This window comes from Camponotus vicinus, unplaced genomic scaffold (genome assembly GCF_025532165.1).
Source record: "Camponotus vicinus isolate PSW18456_S1 unplaced genomic scaffold, iyCamVici1.0 SCAF_2, whole genome shotgun sequence".
In the NCBI taxonomy this organism is placed as follows: Eukaryota; Metazoa; Arthropoda; class Insecta; order Hymenoptera; family Formicidae; genus Camponotus; species Camponotus vicinus.
Window position 1 is genome coordinate 14,931,694 of NW_028141956.1, and position 15,679 is coordinate 14,947,372.

Sequence of the window (15,679 nt, forward strand, 5' to 3'; positions counted from 1 at the left end):
TCGCAATATTTTTATTATTCGAATATCAATCTACTATTCAGCCGAAAACCGAATATTTTTAAATGTCCAAATTGAAGGAAATAGTAAAATTGTAGAGTTGCAATAGTATTATACATTCGGCCCCTAACCGCATACCGAATATTAGGTCATCCTATTACTATTTCCTTCATGGAGTCATGCTATTACTATTTACTATTTCTTTCAATTTGGACATTTAAAAATATATTCAGTATTCGGACGAATACGGAATAGTAAAAATAGATAAAATATTCTGGACAGACAGAATATCGAAATATTCGGCTGAATATTCGTTACAATTCTAATATTTATACACATTCAATCTAACTAATATATAAAATATTAAGACATAACACAATTTTTTTGTGTCTTCTCTTTTATACGTACGTACGTTTATAATCATATATATTTATCATTTATAATCATATTATCAATTTATAATTATTTATCGTTTATAATCATAAATATATATTTATCTTTAGAAACAAAATCTATTTTTGAAAAATAATGGAAAAATATTAATATATTACAATATTATTTTTATCTTAATACTTTATTTTATGAATATGATGGTATATTTTATTAATCCTACAGAAAACAATTTTTGTCTAATTGTTAATAAACTAAATAAATTAGATGATAAATCAACAATTTGAATGCAGCATTCAATCAATAGCATGTTTAATTTAATTATGGTTTGTAAGCCTGTCATGTTATCATCCATCTAAAATTTCAAACAATTAATTGCCGCTTTAAAAATCAAAATTCTGTATGAAAACTTGGGTCTGTAAAGCGCTCTAAACACCTTCAATGTAACTTGTACCAATTAGGGAGGGCAAAGTTCAATTACGATAGATTCGAGATCTAATTTACAATGACTAAAAGGTTAAATAGAGTGACAATTTGACAATCGTGAGAACTTGCCGACTTGCTCACTACCGACTTATCTTTACTAATACGTTTTCAAAAAAAGAAAAAAATACTATTTACATAGATCACATATAAATAAAATGATACTTAACACGATATAAAATAATAAAATGATACCTAACAAGATATAAAATTGTAGTACTCAAGTTAATTTCATTTATTTTTTTTATTATACATAAGATGTTAAAAAAAGTAGATAGATAAAATTATATATAACATATGTCACATTAAAGAAATAACAAAAATCTCAGAGGGATATTCTTTTACAAGAGAAAAATCGGTTTTGAATGTAGGTCGCGATAGTATTTGACCTCTTCCGGAAAGTGACGAGATGTCAATAACTTCTCATAAAAGGCGGATTACGCTGCCAATCGCTTTATGAAGATCTTAAAGCACTCAAGAACCGTCTTGTAAGAGAGCTTTTAACAACGAAAAACGAAGGTTATAGATGTAGTATATAGTAACACGCGCGCGTTTGCGGATATGCCACTTGTATGTATCTGTGTGTTACAGCAAAAGATTTACATAGGCACACTTTAAAGGATTACATTGTATTGATTTTTATTAACTTAGGATTGTATCGAGAAATATAACACATATAAACACACACACACACACAATAAATGCATAATACAATTATATGACTATAATCTTCGTAAGGAAATAATATTAATATTAATATGCGAGAGCAAAAATAAATTCTCATTACAATTGGCATTATTAATTATGTATTCAAAATAATGTGTTACATGTATATATATAATTAATTATTATTATATCTATAATTTATAATTTATTAAAGTTCATATTGAATATTGATAAATACTTTCTTTGATGTTATTTTCAGATTTGATGTTATTTTAGATTAAGATTATATTTGTATACAAAAATATTTTATATTAAACACATAGACATTATTTCACACATTTAAAAAATTATTAAATATATAAGTAGATGATTTCAATAATTTATTATAGTTATCTAAGAAAGTTTAAAATAATTAATTACAATGTTTGTGTTGAGTAATTATTATGATATATAACAATAATATTAAATGTGACTGTTATTATATGTCATGACTACAGTTTGTTATTATGAATTAAAGTTAGAAATATTAAAAAGATGGACGATTAAAAATATTTAATAATATTAATTTTGGAAGAAAAGTTAATAATAATAATAACTTAATATAATAAATAATAATTAATTTTAATTTAATAATAATAATAAAATAATTTAAAAAGAATTAATTTATTAGTTGTTTGATATATGTATATAAAAACCGCTAAATCAGTCTCTCTTTCTCAATAAATTATAAAGTTAAAAACCTATTAAAATTTTATTATTCAAAATATTTGGCCATCTTTAAATAGTTTAATTGTTTTTTATTATATACTTCGAAAATATCCGCTCGCGTATATCGATTGAATAGAGGATAAAATTAGCTTTGTAAATGTTGAAAACAAATAATATAGAGAATAAAAAAAGTGAAATTTCTAACAAAAAATAAATTTAAACCGTAAATGTTTTTGTGTTATAGAAATATGATATAAACGGAATTTTGTACAATATATTTATATTTATAATAATTTGTACGTAAAAGTGTGTTCTCAATATGATGATGTATTGTCATTATACGAACCGCAGGAACAGATGTTTACGTGAGATGCTATACGCACGACATTGTGGGTTTTCACGAATTCCATGAATGCGTGCATGGTTATCATTCGATGGATAATCGAGACCGTTATCGAGTTTAACCCCTAAGTATAGATCTGATCGTATGACCTACTCATGTTCCTATACATCACACATATTCACAGAGACTGCTCGTTCATAGATTACCTATCTTGTATAGAGAACAGAGAGATTATTAGACAGATATTGCTCCCTTTCTCTATGCCTATTAAATATGCAATATATCTATATTTAGAAACTGAATTGTCCATATGTATGTGAAGATTAACAATTTTTCTAAATATAAATGCTATCGCGCGCATGTATTTTGTTTCTTTAATTCTTAAAGTATAAATTGATATTAAACAATTTTGTCTTAAAATATTGACGAAGATTAGATATTTATCTTAATATTCATCTGTTTATCTGTTTATCTCAATTTTTATCTATATAAAGTTTTTGAACAATAAAATAATCTGATGCAAAACCAACATCATGCTTAAATATAATAATATATTAGATTAGTAATATAGCTATTTATATTTTTCAGAAATAATTATTTTGTTACACATAATATTGTTCATTTCATATACATAAATGAGCAGTAAATATTTTGAAATAAAAAATATTTTATATTTAGCAAGAAATATTCATCAAAATTACTACGCTAAAAATATTATATTCTTATATTGATTCATTAGTTTGCCTTAAAATTATATTATTTTTTTTAATGTTTAATTTTTTTCGTTTTTAATTTTTAATTGAAGAAATTTCTAGTTTCTTCAACGAACTATGACCTATATTGACATTTTCTTTTTCTATATTTTCTTATATTTAATGTAAAAACTCCTGTAAAATTTACATCTAGATGCATAGTATGGATGCAAAGGTAGTACATCAAAATTAGTACATGCATGCGTAGGAAAAATGGAGAGTCACAGCGCAAGCGACATTTAAAAATGGCGTTAGGTCACCGGAAGGACATGACCTTGGTCTATAAAGTGATGTCAAAGAAATCTCAAGATATTAATCCTTTAATATCCCGCCCCCCGGAACTTCAACATTTTATAACGTCTTTATAAACTTCAAGGATTTTATTTGTTAATATATTAAAATAAATAATATATAAACTTCATATTTTATTTTTAGTATACATTGGAGCTAAATCTTATAAATAAATTTGCTAAAAAAAGAATAAATAATCATTAAAATATAAATTATACAAGAAAATAAGTTTCTGAGACAATCTTTTTCACACGGTAAATATTTATATAAAAAAGGAATTTAAAAAATTGTCTCTTCTCAATATATAAAATTTATTTCTCTGTTTTGTAGTACTAAATATTATGCGATATCTAATTACCTGCGCTTATTGATTCGATTCCTTTTATTCGATTTACGAGTCCTAACAATACGCGTAATTCGTATTCGAGTAATTATTAGTGTTGACGTTTCGTCCGCATTGTTGCAGGGGACCATTCAGCGTCGTTCGGAAGTGCATTCATCGTCATACCGGGCAGATTTTCGCTGTAAAAATCGTCGATGTGGCAAAGTTCACTTCTAGCCCTGGGCTTAGCACTGCAGGTGAGTATGAATAGTGAATGGTACACAAGGGAAACATACCAACGCCAAAAGAAATAACTGAAGTTGTCTTTCTCTGATTTTGAGTTTCGAACACATAGAAACAACATAAAAGACACATATTTTTTTATATCCGACATAATGTGAAGTCCCGAAAACACACATAGTTGATTATATACGTTTTATTTTGATCAAATCTCTCCGGAACTTTAAGATAATAAAATTAGATTAAATATATATCTTTTTTTATTTTGAAGAACATTTTGTGATGCATATTCTTCACAATTTATTGATTACATTTATTGGATTATATTTTTTATAATTTTCTTAAAGAATTTATTGAGTAATTATGAAATATTTTTAATATTATGATTTTATCGTTTTCATATATATTTTATGATTTTCGTAGTATTTGGTTATTTCATTAAACAGAGAGATATGTTGACTTAATTTTGAAAAACTATTTAAATTCTTTATTACTCAATCAATATAAAAGAAATTTGTAAAAGAAATGTAATTTTATCTTGTGGACTACTTTACGCATCCACAAGTTTATCGGAATAAGAAACAGTTTCTGCCATTTCCTTGCAAATACCCTACCATTAATTTCCACCAAATGTTCGAAACAAGATCTATACTCCCTTATCCGCATACCTGACAACACGCGTTTCCCCAATGCTGTGCGATCGACTAAACGTGGGTTCGACTCATGAACCGATGCGAGAGCCATTGTGCGATTGGAAGGGCGAACCTGCACATTTTCGGGAATTTAACCCAACATACCAACTGACAGATCCAGACGATATACGAGGACTATTGTTGCAAAATCGATTTTTTTTTTAATCGAGCGCATTTTTCTGGAAATAAAACCAATATTTAATTTTTACCACATATACATATATACATTATGCATTAGCACGCATGAGCAATTATAATATAACAGTTGAAATTTTGACAGTAAAGAAAGTTGACTTTGGAATTTTTCATTTAAGTTTTAAATGTCTTATAATATTACTAATAATAGCAAAAGGAAAAAATTAGTTTCAACATACATATCGAAAATATTTTTTATAATTAAATAGTATTAATAAGAAAGTAGATTTTCCTGAGATACTATATAGAAATTTTTAGGATCGTATACGAACTCTATATCGAAATATCTGTGAACTATCTGTTAACAGGGAAATATGTGAACAGTGTTTAATATTTTGCTCCTTTTGTGAAATATAATCATATATAAGGCGAGACTTAATTTTATCATATTTATAAAAATTTGCATTATATACAATCAGTGTTATTAACATGTTATTTGATTATTGTAAAGACAAATATTAAATCTTTTAATTAAAAATTAAAGCATGTTATCTAATTGAATTGCAAATAAAAAGCAAAATTTATATTCTTTAACTTTTAATAAAATTTATATCAACGAGATTTATGGTACTTGGTTACAATGATTTAAGCTATATGAAATAGTACAGCATAATTCTGTGAGTTCTGTTAAAAAAGTTAACATTCTTAATATTGTTAAATAGTCTTAAATAATTACATTTTTATTTAGTCAAAAAATGTATGAATAAAAGTTAGCCAAGTTCGACCGTTTTATATATTGAAAATTTCTATTGAAATTTTATCGATGGTAATTATTAATTGACTTAAGAAGAACAGTATTTACTTTCATAAAGATATATAAAATTTTATAAGAATACAATTATGTTAATATTGTTTAAATAGTATTGCGAGAAGCTATGGTATAAATGTGATAAAAGTTAAATGTTATAAATCTTTGTTTAAAATTATTGCGATCAGTTCCTTTCTATAATATTTTGATTTAGTATAAAGTTGAAAAATACAGCATTTCCGTTATTGCAGCAGACTTTCGTAGACTTTACCTAAGACTGCAGGTTCTATTGCAGTTTATTGCAGATTCTGTTGCAGTTTATTGCATTCAATGAGATATAACAGATACGGTATCTAAATTGTAGTAAAAATGATCTGGGAAACGAAGTTTTTATATTCGATCGAGATGTGATATTTGAATCCAGATAACAGTTTCGTTTAACTGAAATAGATTTAAAATAATCCTTTCTTTTCTTTTTAACAATATTTAAATGTAAAATATTTTTTTTCTTCAAAAATATTGCTTTAATTTTTAATTAAATTCTTCTGAATTTGTATTTATAATTAATAATGAATATGTATTTATAATTAATAATGATATTAATTTTTTACTTGATAAATAATATTATATAATAATGAAATTTGAGATATATTAGCTACATGTGATATTTACTCTGTAAATAAATTATATTTGCCTCGTAATTATTTCATATGTGTGTTAATAACTTTTTATGTTTTCTTAGCATTTTATTATTGAATACTTTTTTTCATCATTTAAAAATTCTTTGCTGTAAAATTTTAAATCTTAAACTTTATAATATATTTAGAAAATTTCTTGATTTTTATGTATAAAAATCTATCGAAGTAAAATTAGAATTTAAAATAATTACAATTTAAAATAATTACAGTTTATAATAATTACAGTTTAAAATCTGTGTATCAGTTTAAAATAATTCGTATAAAGAATAGGATTTTACTAACGATTATTCAGCGATTACAATTCATGCGGTGATTTATATGTGAAAATCTGCTAGGCTACATCCATATTTTACATGTTTTAGATTTGAAACGAGAAGCTACAATATGCCATATGCTGAAACATCCACATATTGTAGAACTGCTGGAAACCTATAGTTCCGAGGGCATGTTATACATGGTATTTGAATAGTAAGTATACAAATATATTTTACACAATTTTATCATTTCGCGAGAGTATTTTAATTTAATATAGATAAATAACAAACATATTTATATACACATATCTATTTAACATTTATCTATTTACTTTATCTAAGTCGAAATATAAAGCAATTTTACAGACTTTAAAATTAAAGCTATAAAAAATAGTAACAGATTATTATAATTGTATATTTTTAATCGTGAATTTATTTAAACTAATTTTTATTCTTTTTTTTAATGGCTTTTAAACATTAATTTTCATTCTTTATTTGCCAACAAGTCTGTTCTATTTCATTTTGTTCATGTAATTATTACCTTTAGGTTAGTTGAATATTACGCTCTTATATAACATACATATAAGAGGAAAAAGCATCATGCAATTGTCGAAAATAAAAGACTCGACAAAATAAATACATGCTGTTTCCTTAACGGCTCTATCTTTATTCGGGAGAGGCACGTTTTCCATTTAGTTGTTTGCTATTTGTTATAACGTTCTACTATATAGTTCGCTATATACTATATAGTTCGCTATAATTGGATACACACATCCGAGATACTCTTGAAATAATCTACGCTATCGGATAAGATATAGCTAACGGTTTTTAATAGACTCGATGCTCAAGGTGTTTTTAATGATACTATTTAAATAATATGACACTCAATTGCATTCCATTACCTTCTTTAGTTTAATGGCATGTTTTTCTTTTGCTATAAGAAATTTTAATAATCAATATTTTGCTATTGTCAATGTGTAATTAATTATATAATATATATCTTTATTAATAATGTTTTAGAAATTAAATATGAATTTTATATTCAAATTTGATTATATTCGATACAAATAGATAAACATTAATTATTTATTAATATAACTAAAAAATAAAAGTTAGGAAAAAAGAAAAAACTATTATGCAATTTTACAGCAGATCTTTTTGTTATATTATTATTGTTCCTGTTTTAATATTGTCACTTTTTTCAGTATGGATGGCTCTGATTTATGCTTCGAAGTGGTGAGACGAGCAACCGCTGGATTCGTATACAGCGAGGCGGTTGCTAGGTAAGAAAATTCATTATATCTATCGTTCATTATATCATCGTGTGCGCACACGCACACATACACACACACATACACGCACATGCACGCACGCACATGCACACACATGGACACACACTCAGCCCATATACACACTTAATGAATACATCGCGATATCGTGAATCCACACTCAGCCCATATACACACTTAATGAATACATTGCGATATCGTGAATCCACCCCGCACAAACGTACATTCGTTTAAATATATTATCTAATGAACCAAATGACTAGCATGACTTTGAACCTAATACGATATAGATAAAAACAGTTCTGGTCTTAAATATTCCAATTGTATAATATTGTGATAAATATTAATTATATATTTTGATAAAACTTTACATTAACTTACGCGAGTTAACTAAAGACTTACACGGTACGGATCATTTTCATTTTGACATATATTGTAGAGGATACGTTTCTAAGTAATATACACTTTGAATTTTGTGGCACTTTTATATTAAATGTTGTTTTAATCTATTTATTAATTTTGCATTTCTAGATAAGGTAAATTTGATAAATTAATTGTTTCTATCTCTCTGAGGTGCTTCGCGCTTGTAATGAAACGTGATTATTGTTTATATATGTATATATATATATATATTACACCTCGATATAATGCAAACGCAGATTCTCTCGAGAGCGAGAGTCTCCCCGGCGCGTAATAAATCCCTGTCTCGATAAATCCTTGACTGCGATCCATTAGGTTTGCTATACTCATTTATGTCACGCTTGAACTAGTACTAGTCTTCACCTCGGAAGGATCCTATTAAAACTTGTCACAAATACGGTGTTGTATCATTCATGCTATGAAGAGAATTATAAATCAATATATGCTTTAGATATGATTATGTGATCAAAATAGTATAATTCAAAAAATAATGTCTGAATCTAAAAATTTCATAATTTCAAAATATAAAGATTTCATTATTTTATTATCTCACTATAAAAAAGTAGATTTAGAGTATATTCAGAATATAAAAATATTTAAAGCATATATTACAAACATTCATATATTTAGTAAATATATTTAAAAAGAATATATGTATTCTGTAGGATCAAACATAAAAACTTTTCTGAAATCTTTACTTTCTTTTGTCTTGAAACATGTTTTCGTGTCTTATAATCTATTTCTGAATATCAACGATATTTCATCGCTAATATCATATGCCAAATGCACGAACATTATATATTCACTGCATGTAACATACTAAAGTGCTTGAAAGATCGTATCAAAGTCTACTTTGATTGATACAATAAAAACACGACGAATACACTAAAAGAACTGTATTATTCTTGTTTATATGGTATATTTTTAATATTTTTATCTTCGCCTAACTATATATATTATCTATCGATACCTTGTTTTTATTAGACTGCATTTCTTTTTTGTATATTATAAAAAATACATAAAAATGTCAAGAGTCAGCTAGCAAGAGTTTTATACTACATGCACATATGTATGGAAATTATTATTTTTAAATACATTTGCTAACAAAAAGAAATATCAAAAATCATGTTAATATTTGAATTGAAATAATATAGTTCGATACATATACACATATACATACATGTCCGCTTTATATATTTATATTGTATAGACTTTTTACAAAATCAATCTGTTTAAAATACAAAAAGGCTTGAGTTTTCTATAAAACGCCGAATTTTTATAAAAAAACCAGCATCTTATAAAAAAATGTAAACTTTGTGTGTGTGTGTGTGTGTGTGTGTGTGTGTGTGAAACGATGAAAACGGTTAAATTATAAAATTCTGTTATATATATATATATATATATATATATATATATATACATATATATATAGCTATAATTAAATTTATATAATAATTTGGAGATAGACATACATTGGGAGATATACATAATTAAATAATATTATTAACAATTTTTCTATTATTTTAATTTTTATGTTATGAAAATACTTTTGTTTCTCTCTCTCTCTCTCTCTCTCTCTCTCTCTCTCTCTCTCTTGTTCTATTTTATTTCTCTCTCTCTCTCTCTCTCTCTCTCTCTCTCTCTCTCTCTTGTTCTATTTTATTCATTATTTTTTTAAATTTCCCTCTCAAGTAGGCTCGTTAAAAGATTGAAAGATTTTGTGGTGTAAAATCATTACACGATGTAACGAGGCGTGTTTTAATCGCTCTACTTAACTTCTTGGTAAAAACTCGCTTCTGTGTCGCCAAAATGCTTGTGTCTCGTACTGCTTTCGCTATTGTTCTCGATTGTGAGGGCGTACTCTCTTGACGTGTAGAGTGCCGGCACCTAAGAAAACTGCACTTTCTTTTACAGTCACTACATGCGACAGATCCTTGAAGCGTTGCGTTACTGCCATGAGAACGACATTATTCATCGTGACCTGAAGCCGCAGTGCGCCCTTCTAGCTGGCAAGGAAAATTCTGCCCCGGTGAAGCTGCGCGGCTTCGGTGTCGCTGTGCAACTCCCGACCTCGCAGTCCAATGGCGTTGGTACGTTCATATCTTCTTCTAATTCATTTATGATTTTTTTTCGCAATCTCTTTTAAGTGGCATTTTACATGACATAGAGATTCACTTAGAGAATGTCGCACAATGTCAGCTCTGAAATGGTCGACTTTGATATTATTAACGATATTTTTCCAACTCGGCAATTCTACGCACAACCATTATCAAAAAAATAACTTTACACGGCTAAATTGAATGGCGTGCAGTCAATAATTATTAAATGTAAATATGATATATATAATTTAATCAAATTGAAAGATTTAAAAAGGTATTTAGAAAGTTTGGTCATAGAAACAAGATTTTAATGGCAGAAATTAGCTTTGAAAAAATTATAATTTAATATTTATATAATAAATATATGTGAATAAGAAACTATTACAATATAATTTTGATAAAAAGGAACTGTTATATTTTTCTAACATTACAAATTTAAAAATTAATATAAATTGTTTTTTATCTCTTTAATCTTTATTTTTTTCTATTTGTATATTCGTTATCACGTTTTAATCGGACTGGAAAAACTTGAGAATATTGATTTCATTTCTCTTCTATTTTTAAGTAATATTATCTTTCTTGTTTCTTACATTGAAAGAAATTCTGCGGTTATTTAAAAAAATGTGAATATTTTATATTGAGCAAGAGAGAGAAAGAGAGAGGGGGGGGGGGGAGGGTAGAAAGAGAGAAAGAGGAAAAGAAAGAGAGAGTGATAAAAATTTATTAATATAACATAAGAGATATTATTATTATTATATGCTATTAACTGAGAAAAATCTACCATATATTTTTGTAAAATCAAATATAGTTGATTCTATATAGTTAATTCTAAGATTGAAGAATCTTCAATAATTCAAGCAAGACACTGAGTGAAATGTAAATTGATTAAATCGTTGTAACAAAAAGATTACTTGTGTATTAAAGTATATAATTATCAAAATTTAAAAGAAAGAGTTTATTCAAAAGGCTATGCAAATTCTTGAACTACTCCGCGTCCTCTTCTATTCTGTGATATAGTTTACAAGAGCTGACGTCGTGCTGTTTTTTTTAGTGCGATAGCATTAAGATTAATAAATTTTTCATAATATTTTTAAGTGGAGTCGGCGCTAGGAGACGTGAAAATAGGACAAGAGAGATGTTATTATGAACGATGCAAACAGTAAAATACGAAGTAAATGTCATTTTTCCCGTGATTAATAGCTTTCATAAACAGGAATATAAGAGCTTTTGTATTATTATCTTATATAACAGAGCAAGATGTTATTTAACGAAAGAATCTATAAAAAAATAACACAAGTATATTTAAATTCTATTTAAATTGTAATATTTTATACGAAGAAATAGATGGACTGAAAAGAAAGATTTATTCATCATAAACTGACGCCGACACCATTTTTATATGTTAAACAAGATATATACATATATATATATATATATATATATATATATATATATATAATTTTAATATTAGATATATATTTTTTTAAGTTTTATTATATACACATGCTTAACCTGATTGTGTTTGAAAGGCATTATTCAATGCGCATATGCCTATTATTATGGCTATTTGCTGATAAATACATATCAAAAACATACATATCATGTTTTCATTAGATTGTGTGACAATTTCATCTTAATAACTCTAATTCTTTAAAATATTAATTAATTAATTATAAGTTGTTTATGTGCAAGTAAACCAAATTTCGCATAATAAATTATTTATCGACTTTAAATGTGAATTATATTTAAAATTATTTGTGAGAGAGATTAAACGGTTTAACAAATTATATGCATTCACGTACTTAATTTGTTAATGCAGAGATTCTCTGCAGAGATAATATTTTTAATATGCGAGAAATGATAAATTATATATATATGTATATATATATATATATGTATATATATATTTATTTATTTATTTTAATAATGTAATATGTATCAACGATTTTTTGTTAAAGATTGATAAAGTTACCATAAATAGCAAAAGCTAAATAAATAGATACACACACATATATGCCATTTCTGATGATATTCCTGATTCAATTCAGTGAAAGTATTATATATGAAATAATTATACACACACATATTTTAATAATAATTGAATAAATAAATATTATTGTATATCACGTAATGCATACCATTTATCTCGTAGCGACGTGATAAGATTTTATATTTATTTTTTCGAAATTATGTGTTTAATGGACTATAAATGATTGAGTTTCTTTTATCGCAGAAATTATATATATATATATATATATATATATATATAGTGTCGCGTTTGCCAACATACTAAACAATAGTTCCTGATGCAATGTAATTTTGCCTTTATTTCTTCTTACATGAAACAAAATATTTTGTAAAAATATATTTCATGCTTTTTTCAATTGATTGTGTGTCGCTGTGTATCTGAAGAAATTAATTTTAAATTGTCAACGTCTAATTGTCTCTCTTTTTCTCTCTCTTTCTCTCTCTTTCTCTTTCTCGTTCTCTCTGTTGACATTTAGATACATTGTGACACTAGTTCAATGAATGTCATTTAGTTGCACGCTCTCTTTTTCGCATATGATACTAAAAAGAGTGAAGTGTAAAATATTCAGTGACAAGAAGTGACTGAGCATGTCTTTAGGGATACAGAAATTATTGCCGAGGGAGTATGCAAATGGGTTTGATGGGTTAGATAAAAGTGATTAAATTCTTACAGAATAAATTGTGCTGCTTGTGTCTCCTGAGAAAGTTTTTTCTTACATGCTGTCATTATGGATGAAAATATAATAATCCTCACAATGCCAGAACGCTAATAATGTTAACGAATAAGGGCAAAAAACTCTACCAAAAGCGCATTGAATATTGCCTCTTCAGAATTTGTAATTCAAATTTCTGTCTTTTTTCTATTTCTTTTTTTACCGACGATACAATGTTCCTGACTCTCATCAAGCGTCACTTCAAAGACACTCGTTGTTTTTATATAGTTTTTTTTGAATGCCCTACTCTGCGATTATTGGCTGGCTTGGTCGATGATTGGCAAATCACATTCAAAAAATTTCTCGATGTTCGATGTGCAGAATGCAACGGCTTTTATCGGATTTCTTCCCTATGACAACCGTGATGCTCTCTTTTCTGATCAGCCGCAATCGATTGTTGTCTATGCATTTTTTTTTATCTTTCATTGCTTCGATATCGCATGGTTCCACAATAAGTAGATGCTCTTATTATTAGCGACACTCGTAGATACTGTTTTATAGATCGTTTTATATATATATATATATATATATATATATATATATATATATATACACACACACACATATGTATATATATATATATATATATATATATATATATATATATATATATATATACATATACACATATATATGTATATATATATACATATGTATATCTTGAACTAACTTTTATTTTTCTTTGCGTGAGCGGCGCAATTACATTATTATTATTATATTGTCAAGAGATTTATCTTCTGTATAGCCATGCGATATTAAAGCGTCTTTATTCTTTTTGAAACAAATTTCTTATTTTATTCTATATAATTACATGATTTATTACATGTATTAATTGTTGGTATTAATTTGTATGTTGGTAATTATATTAGTGATATTAAAACGATGATAGTATCGCGTTAAATCCCATCGCCGTTAAGAGCTGTTGATAAATCGCACGTTATCGGTCTCGAGAGACCTCACATTAAATAAAATTTTTATTTTCGTTTTATTTATTTTATATGATTAATATTTAATGGAGGGTAAATGACAAAAATCTGTAACAATTATTATCAAAAATTGTATATTTGTAGAATAATACAATATTATACTTACAAATGTACAATTATATTCTACATTTATTGTACAATAATATAATGAATGAATGAATAATAACACAATGAATGAGAGAGAGTAATAGTACAATAGGTTATCTAACATTCTCACTCGTATAAGCAAACTTCTTAATCGAAATGTTACCATGAAAAAGATATGATAATAATGTGTGAATTTAATGGCTCTAAATATATACATTTTCATACGATAAAAATAGAAAATTTCCATCAATTAGTAATAAAATTTAAAAATATAATAAGAATATTTATTATATAAGATAGTTAAGATGCTATAGTTTCATTATCTTCTTGCTTTGCTAAGACATTACGCTATTATGGTCAGTTAAATATTAATCTCCTTTACCTTCACGATTATCACTTCTGCTTTCCTCAGAAAGTAATTTAGCATTCTGAGAATTGATGGCGCTATAAATGTAGGACAAACACTGACGGAAGACTGTCGTGTAATTGTGCAATTTTTTATATATGAATTTCGCAAATCAGCTTTTCGCTATTAGGATTACGAATCACTTTTAGATAAAGAGTTTCCAGTAGAGCGATAAGATATAACATTGTCATGCAATGTTTCTTTTAATATCTGTTTCTCGGGAAGCTAATACTTCTTTTTTGCCTTTTTATATGCGTTAGTTAAATTCGTGCTTGACATTCCCTTCGCAGAGAATGACAAGAAAATGCGTATCTCAATGGGTTTTTTCTTTTAAACGTTTTTCCGCGGATTGAATTAGGCAATTACAGCGCGAGGAAAGCGCGTCATCTGATTACACACTGATAACTTGAAATTTGATTTGAATGAATACAGCATGTTACACGACCGAGTATCGGCAGTGTCTGAGCCCAAAGGGGCAGCTCTACTTGAAGGCCGACAGCGAGGGTAAGCCTGATCTAACCTTTAATTATTACTTCCGCAGGAGCCTTGTCACCTCACGCCATATATATATTACATACACATTTATCCACAAAATATTGTATTATGCTACACATTTTAATCTATTCCTGTACTTATATATCACTACTACATCACCATACTCTAGAAGCTGCCACTGCTTGCTTGCTCGCTTTACGCGTTTCACTTTGATTTGGCTAACTCATTTATATATATATATATATATATATATAAATGATTTAGCAAATACATTAACATTTACATATATACATTTCCTCGGATGTATATCTCGTTTATAAATTTATTAAAGAATGCCACTCTTGTGGACTATACGCAATATTTATTATTAGACATCA

General features: G+C 26.8%; 1 protein-coding gene across 3 annotated transcripts in view; it reads left to right on the plus strand.

Moving 5' to 3' along the window:
• The window catches only part of Cask (peripheral plasma membrane protein CASK), a 192,181-nt gene that overhangs the window by 13,267 nt on the left and 163,235 nt on the right, over positions 1-15,679 (plus strand). For all 3 annotated transcript variants that reach the window (XM_083092112.1, XM_083092113.1, XM_083092114.1), the window contains exons 3-7: positions 4,097-4,209; positions 6,888-6,993; positions 7,985-8,062; positions 10,403-10,578; positions 15,240-15,311. In XM_083092112.1, coding sequence (XP_082948238.1) covers positions 4,097-4,209; positions 6,888-6,993; positions 7,985-8,062; positions 10,403-10,578; positions 15,240-15,311 — 545 coding nt within the window. The remainder of the gene's footprint in view (positions 1-4,096; positions 4,210-6,887; positions 6,994-7,984; positions 8,063-10,402; positions 10,579-15,239; positions 15,312-15,679) is intronic.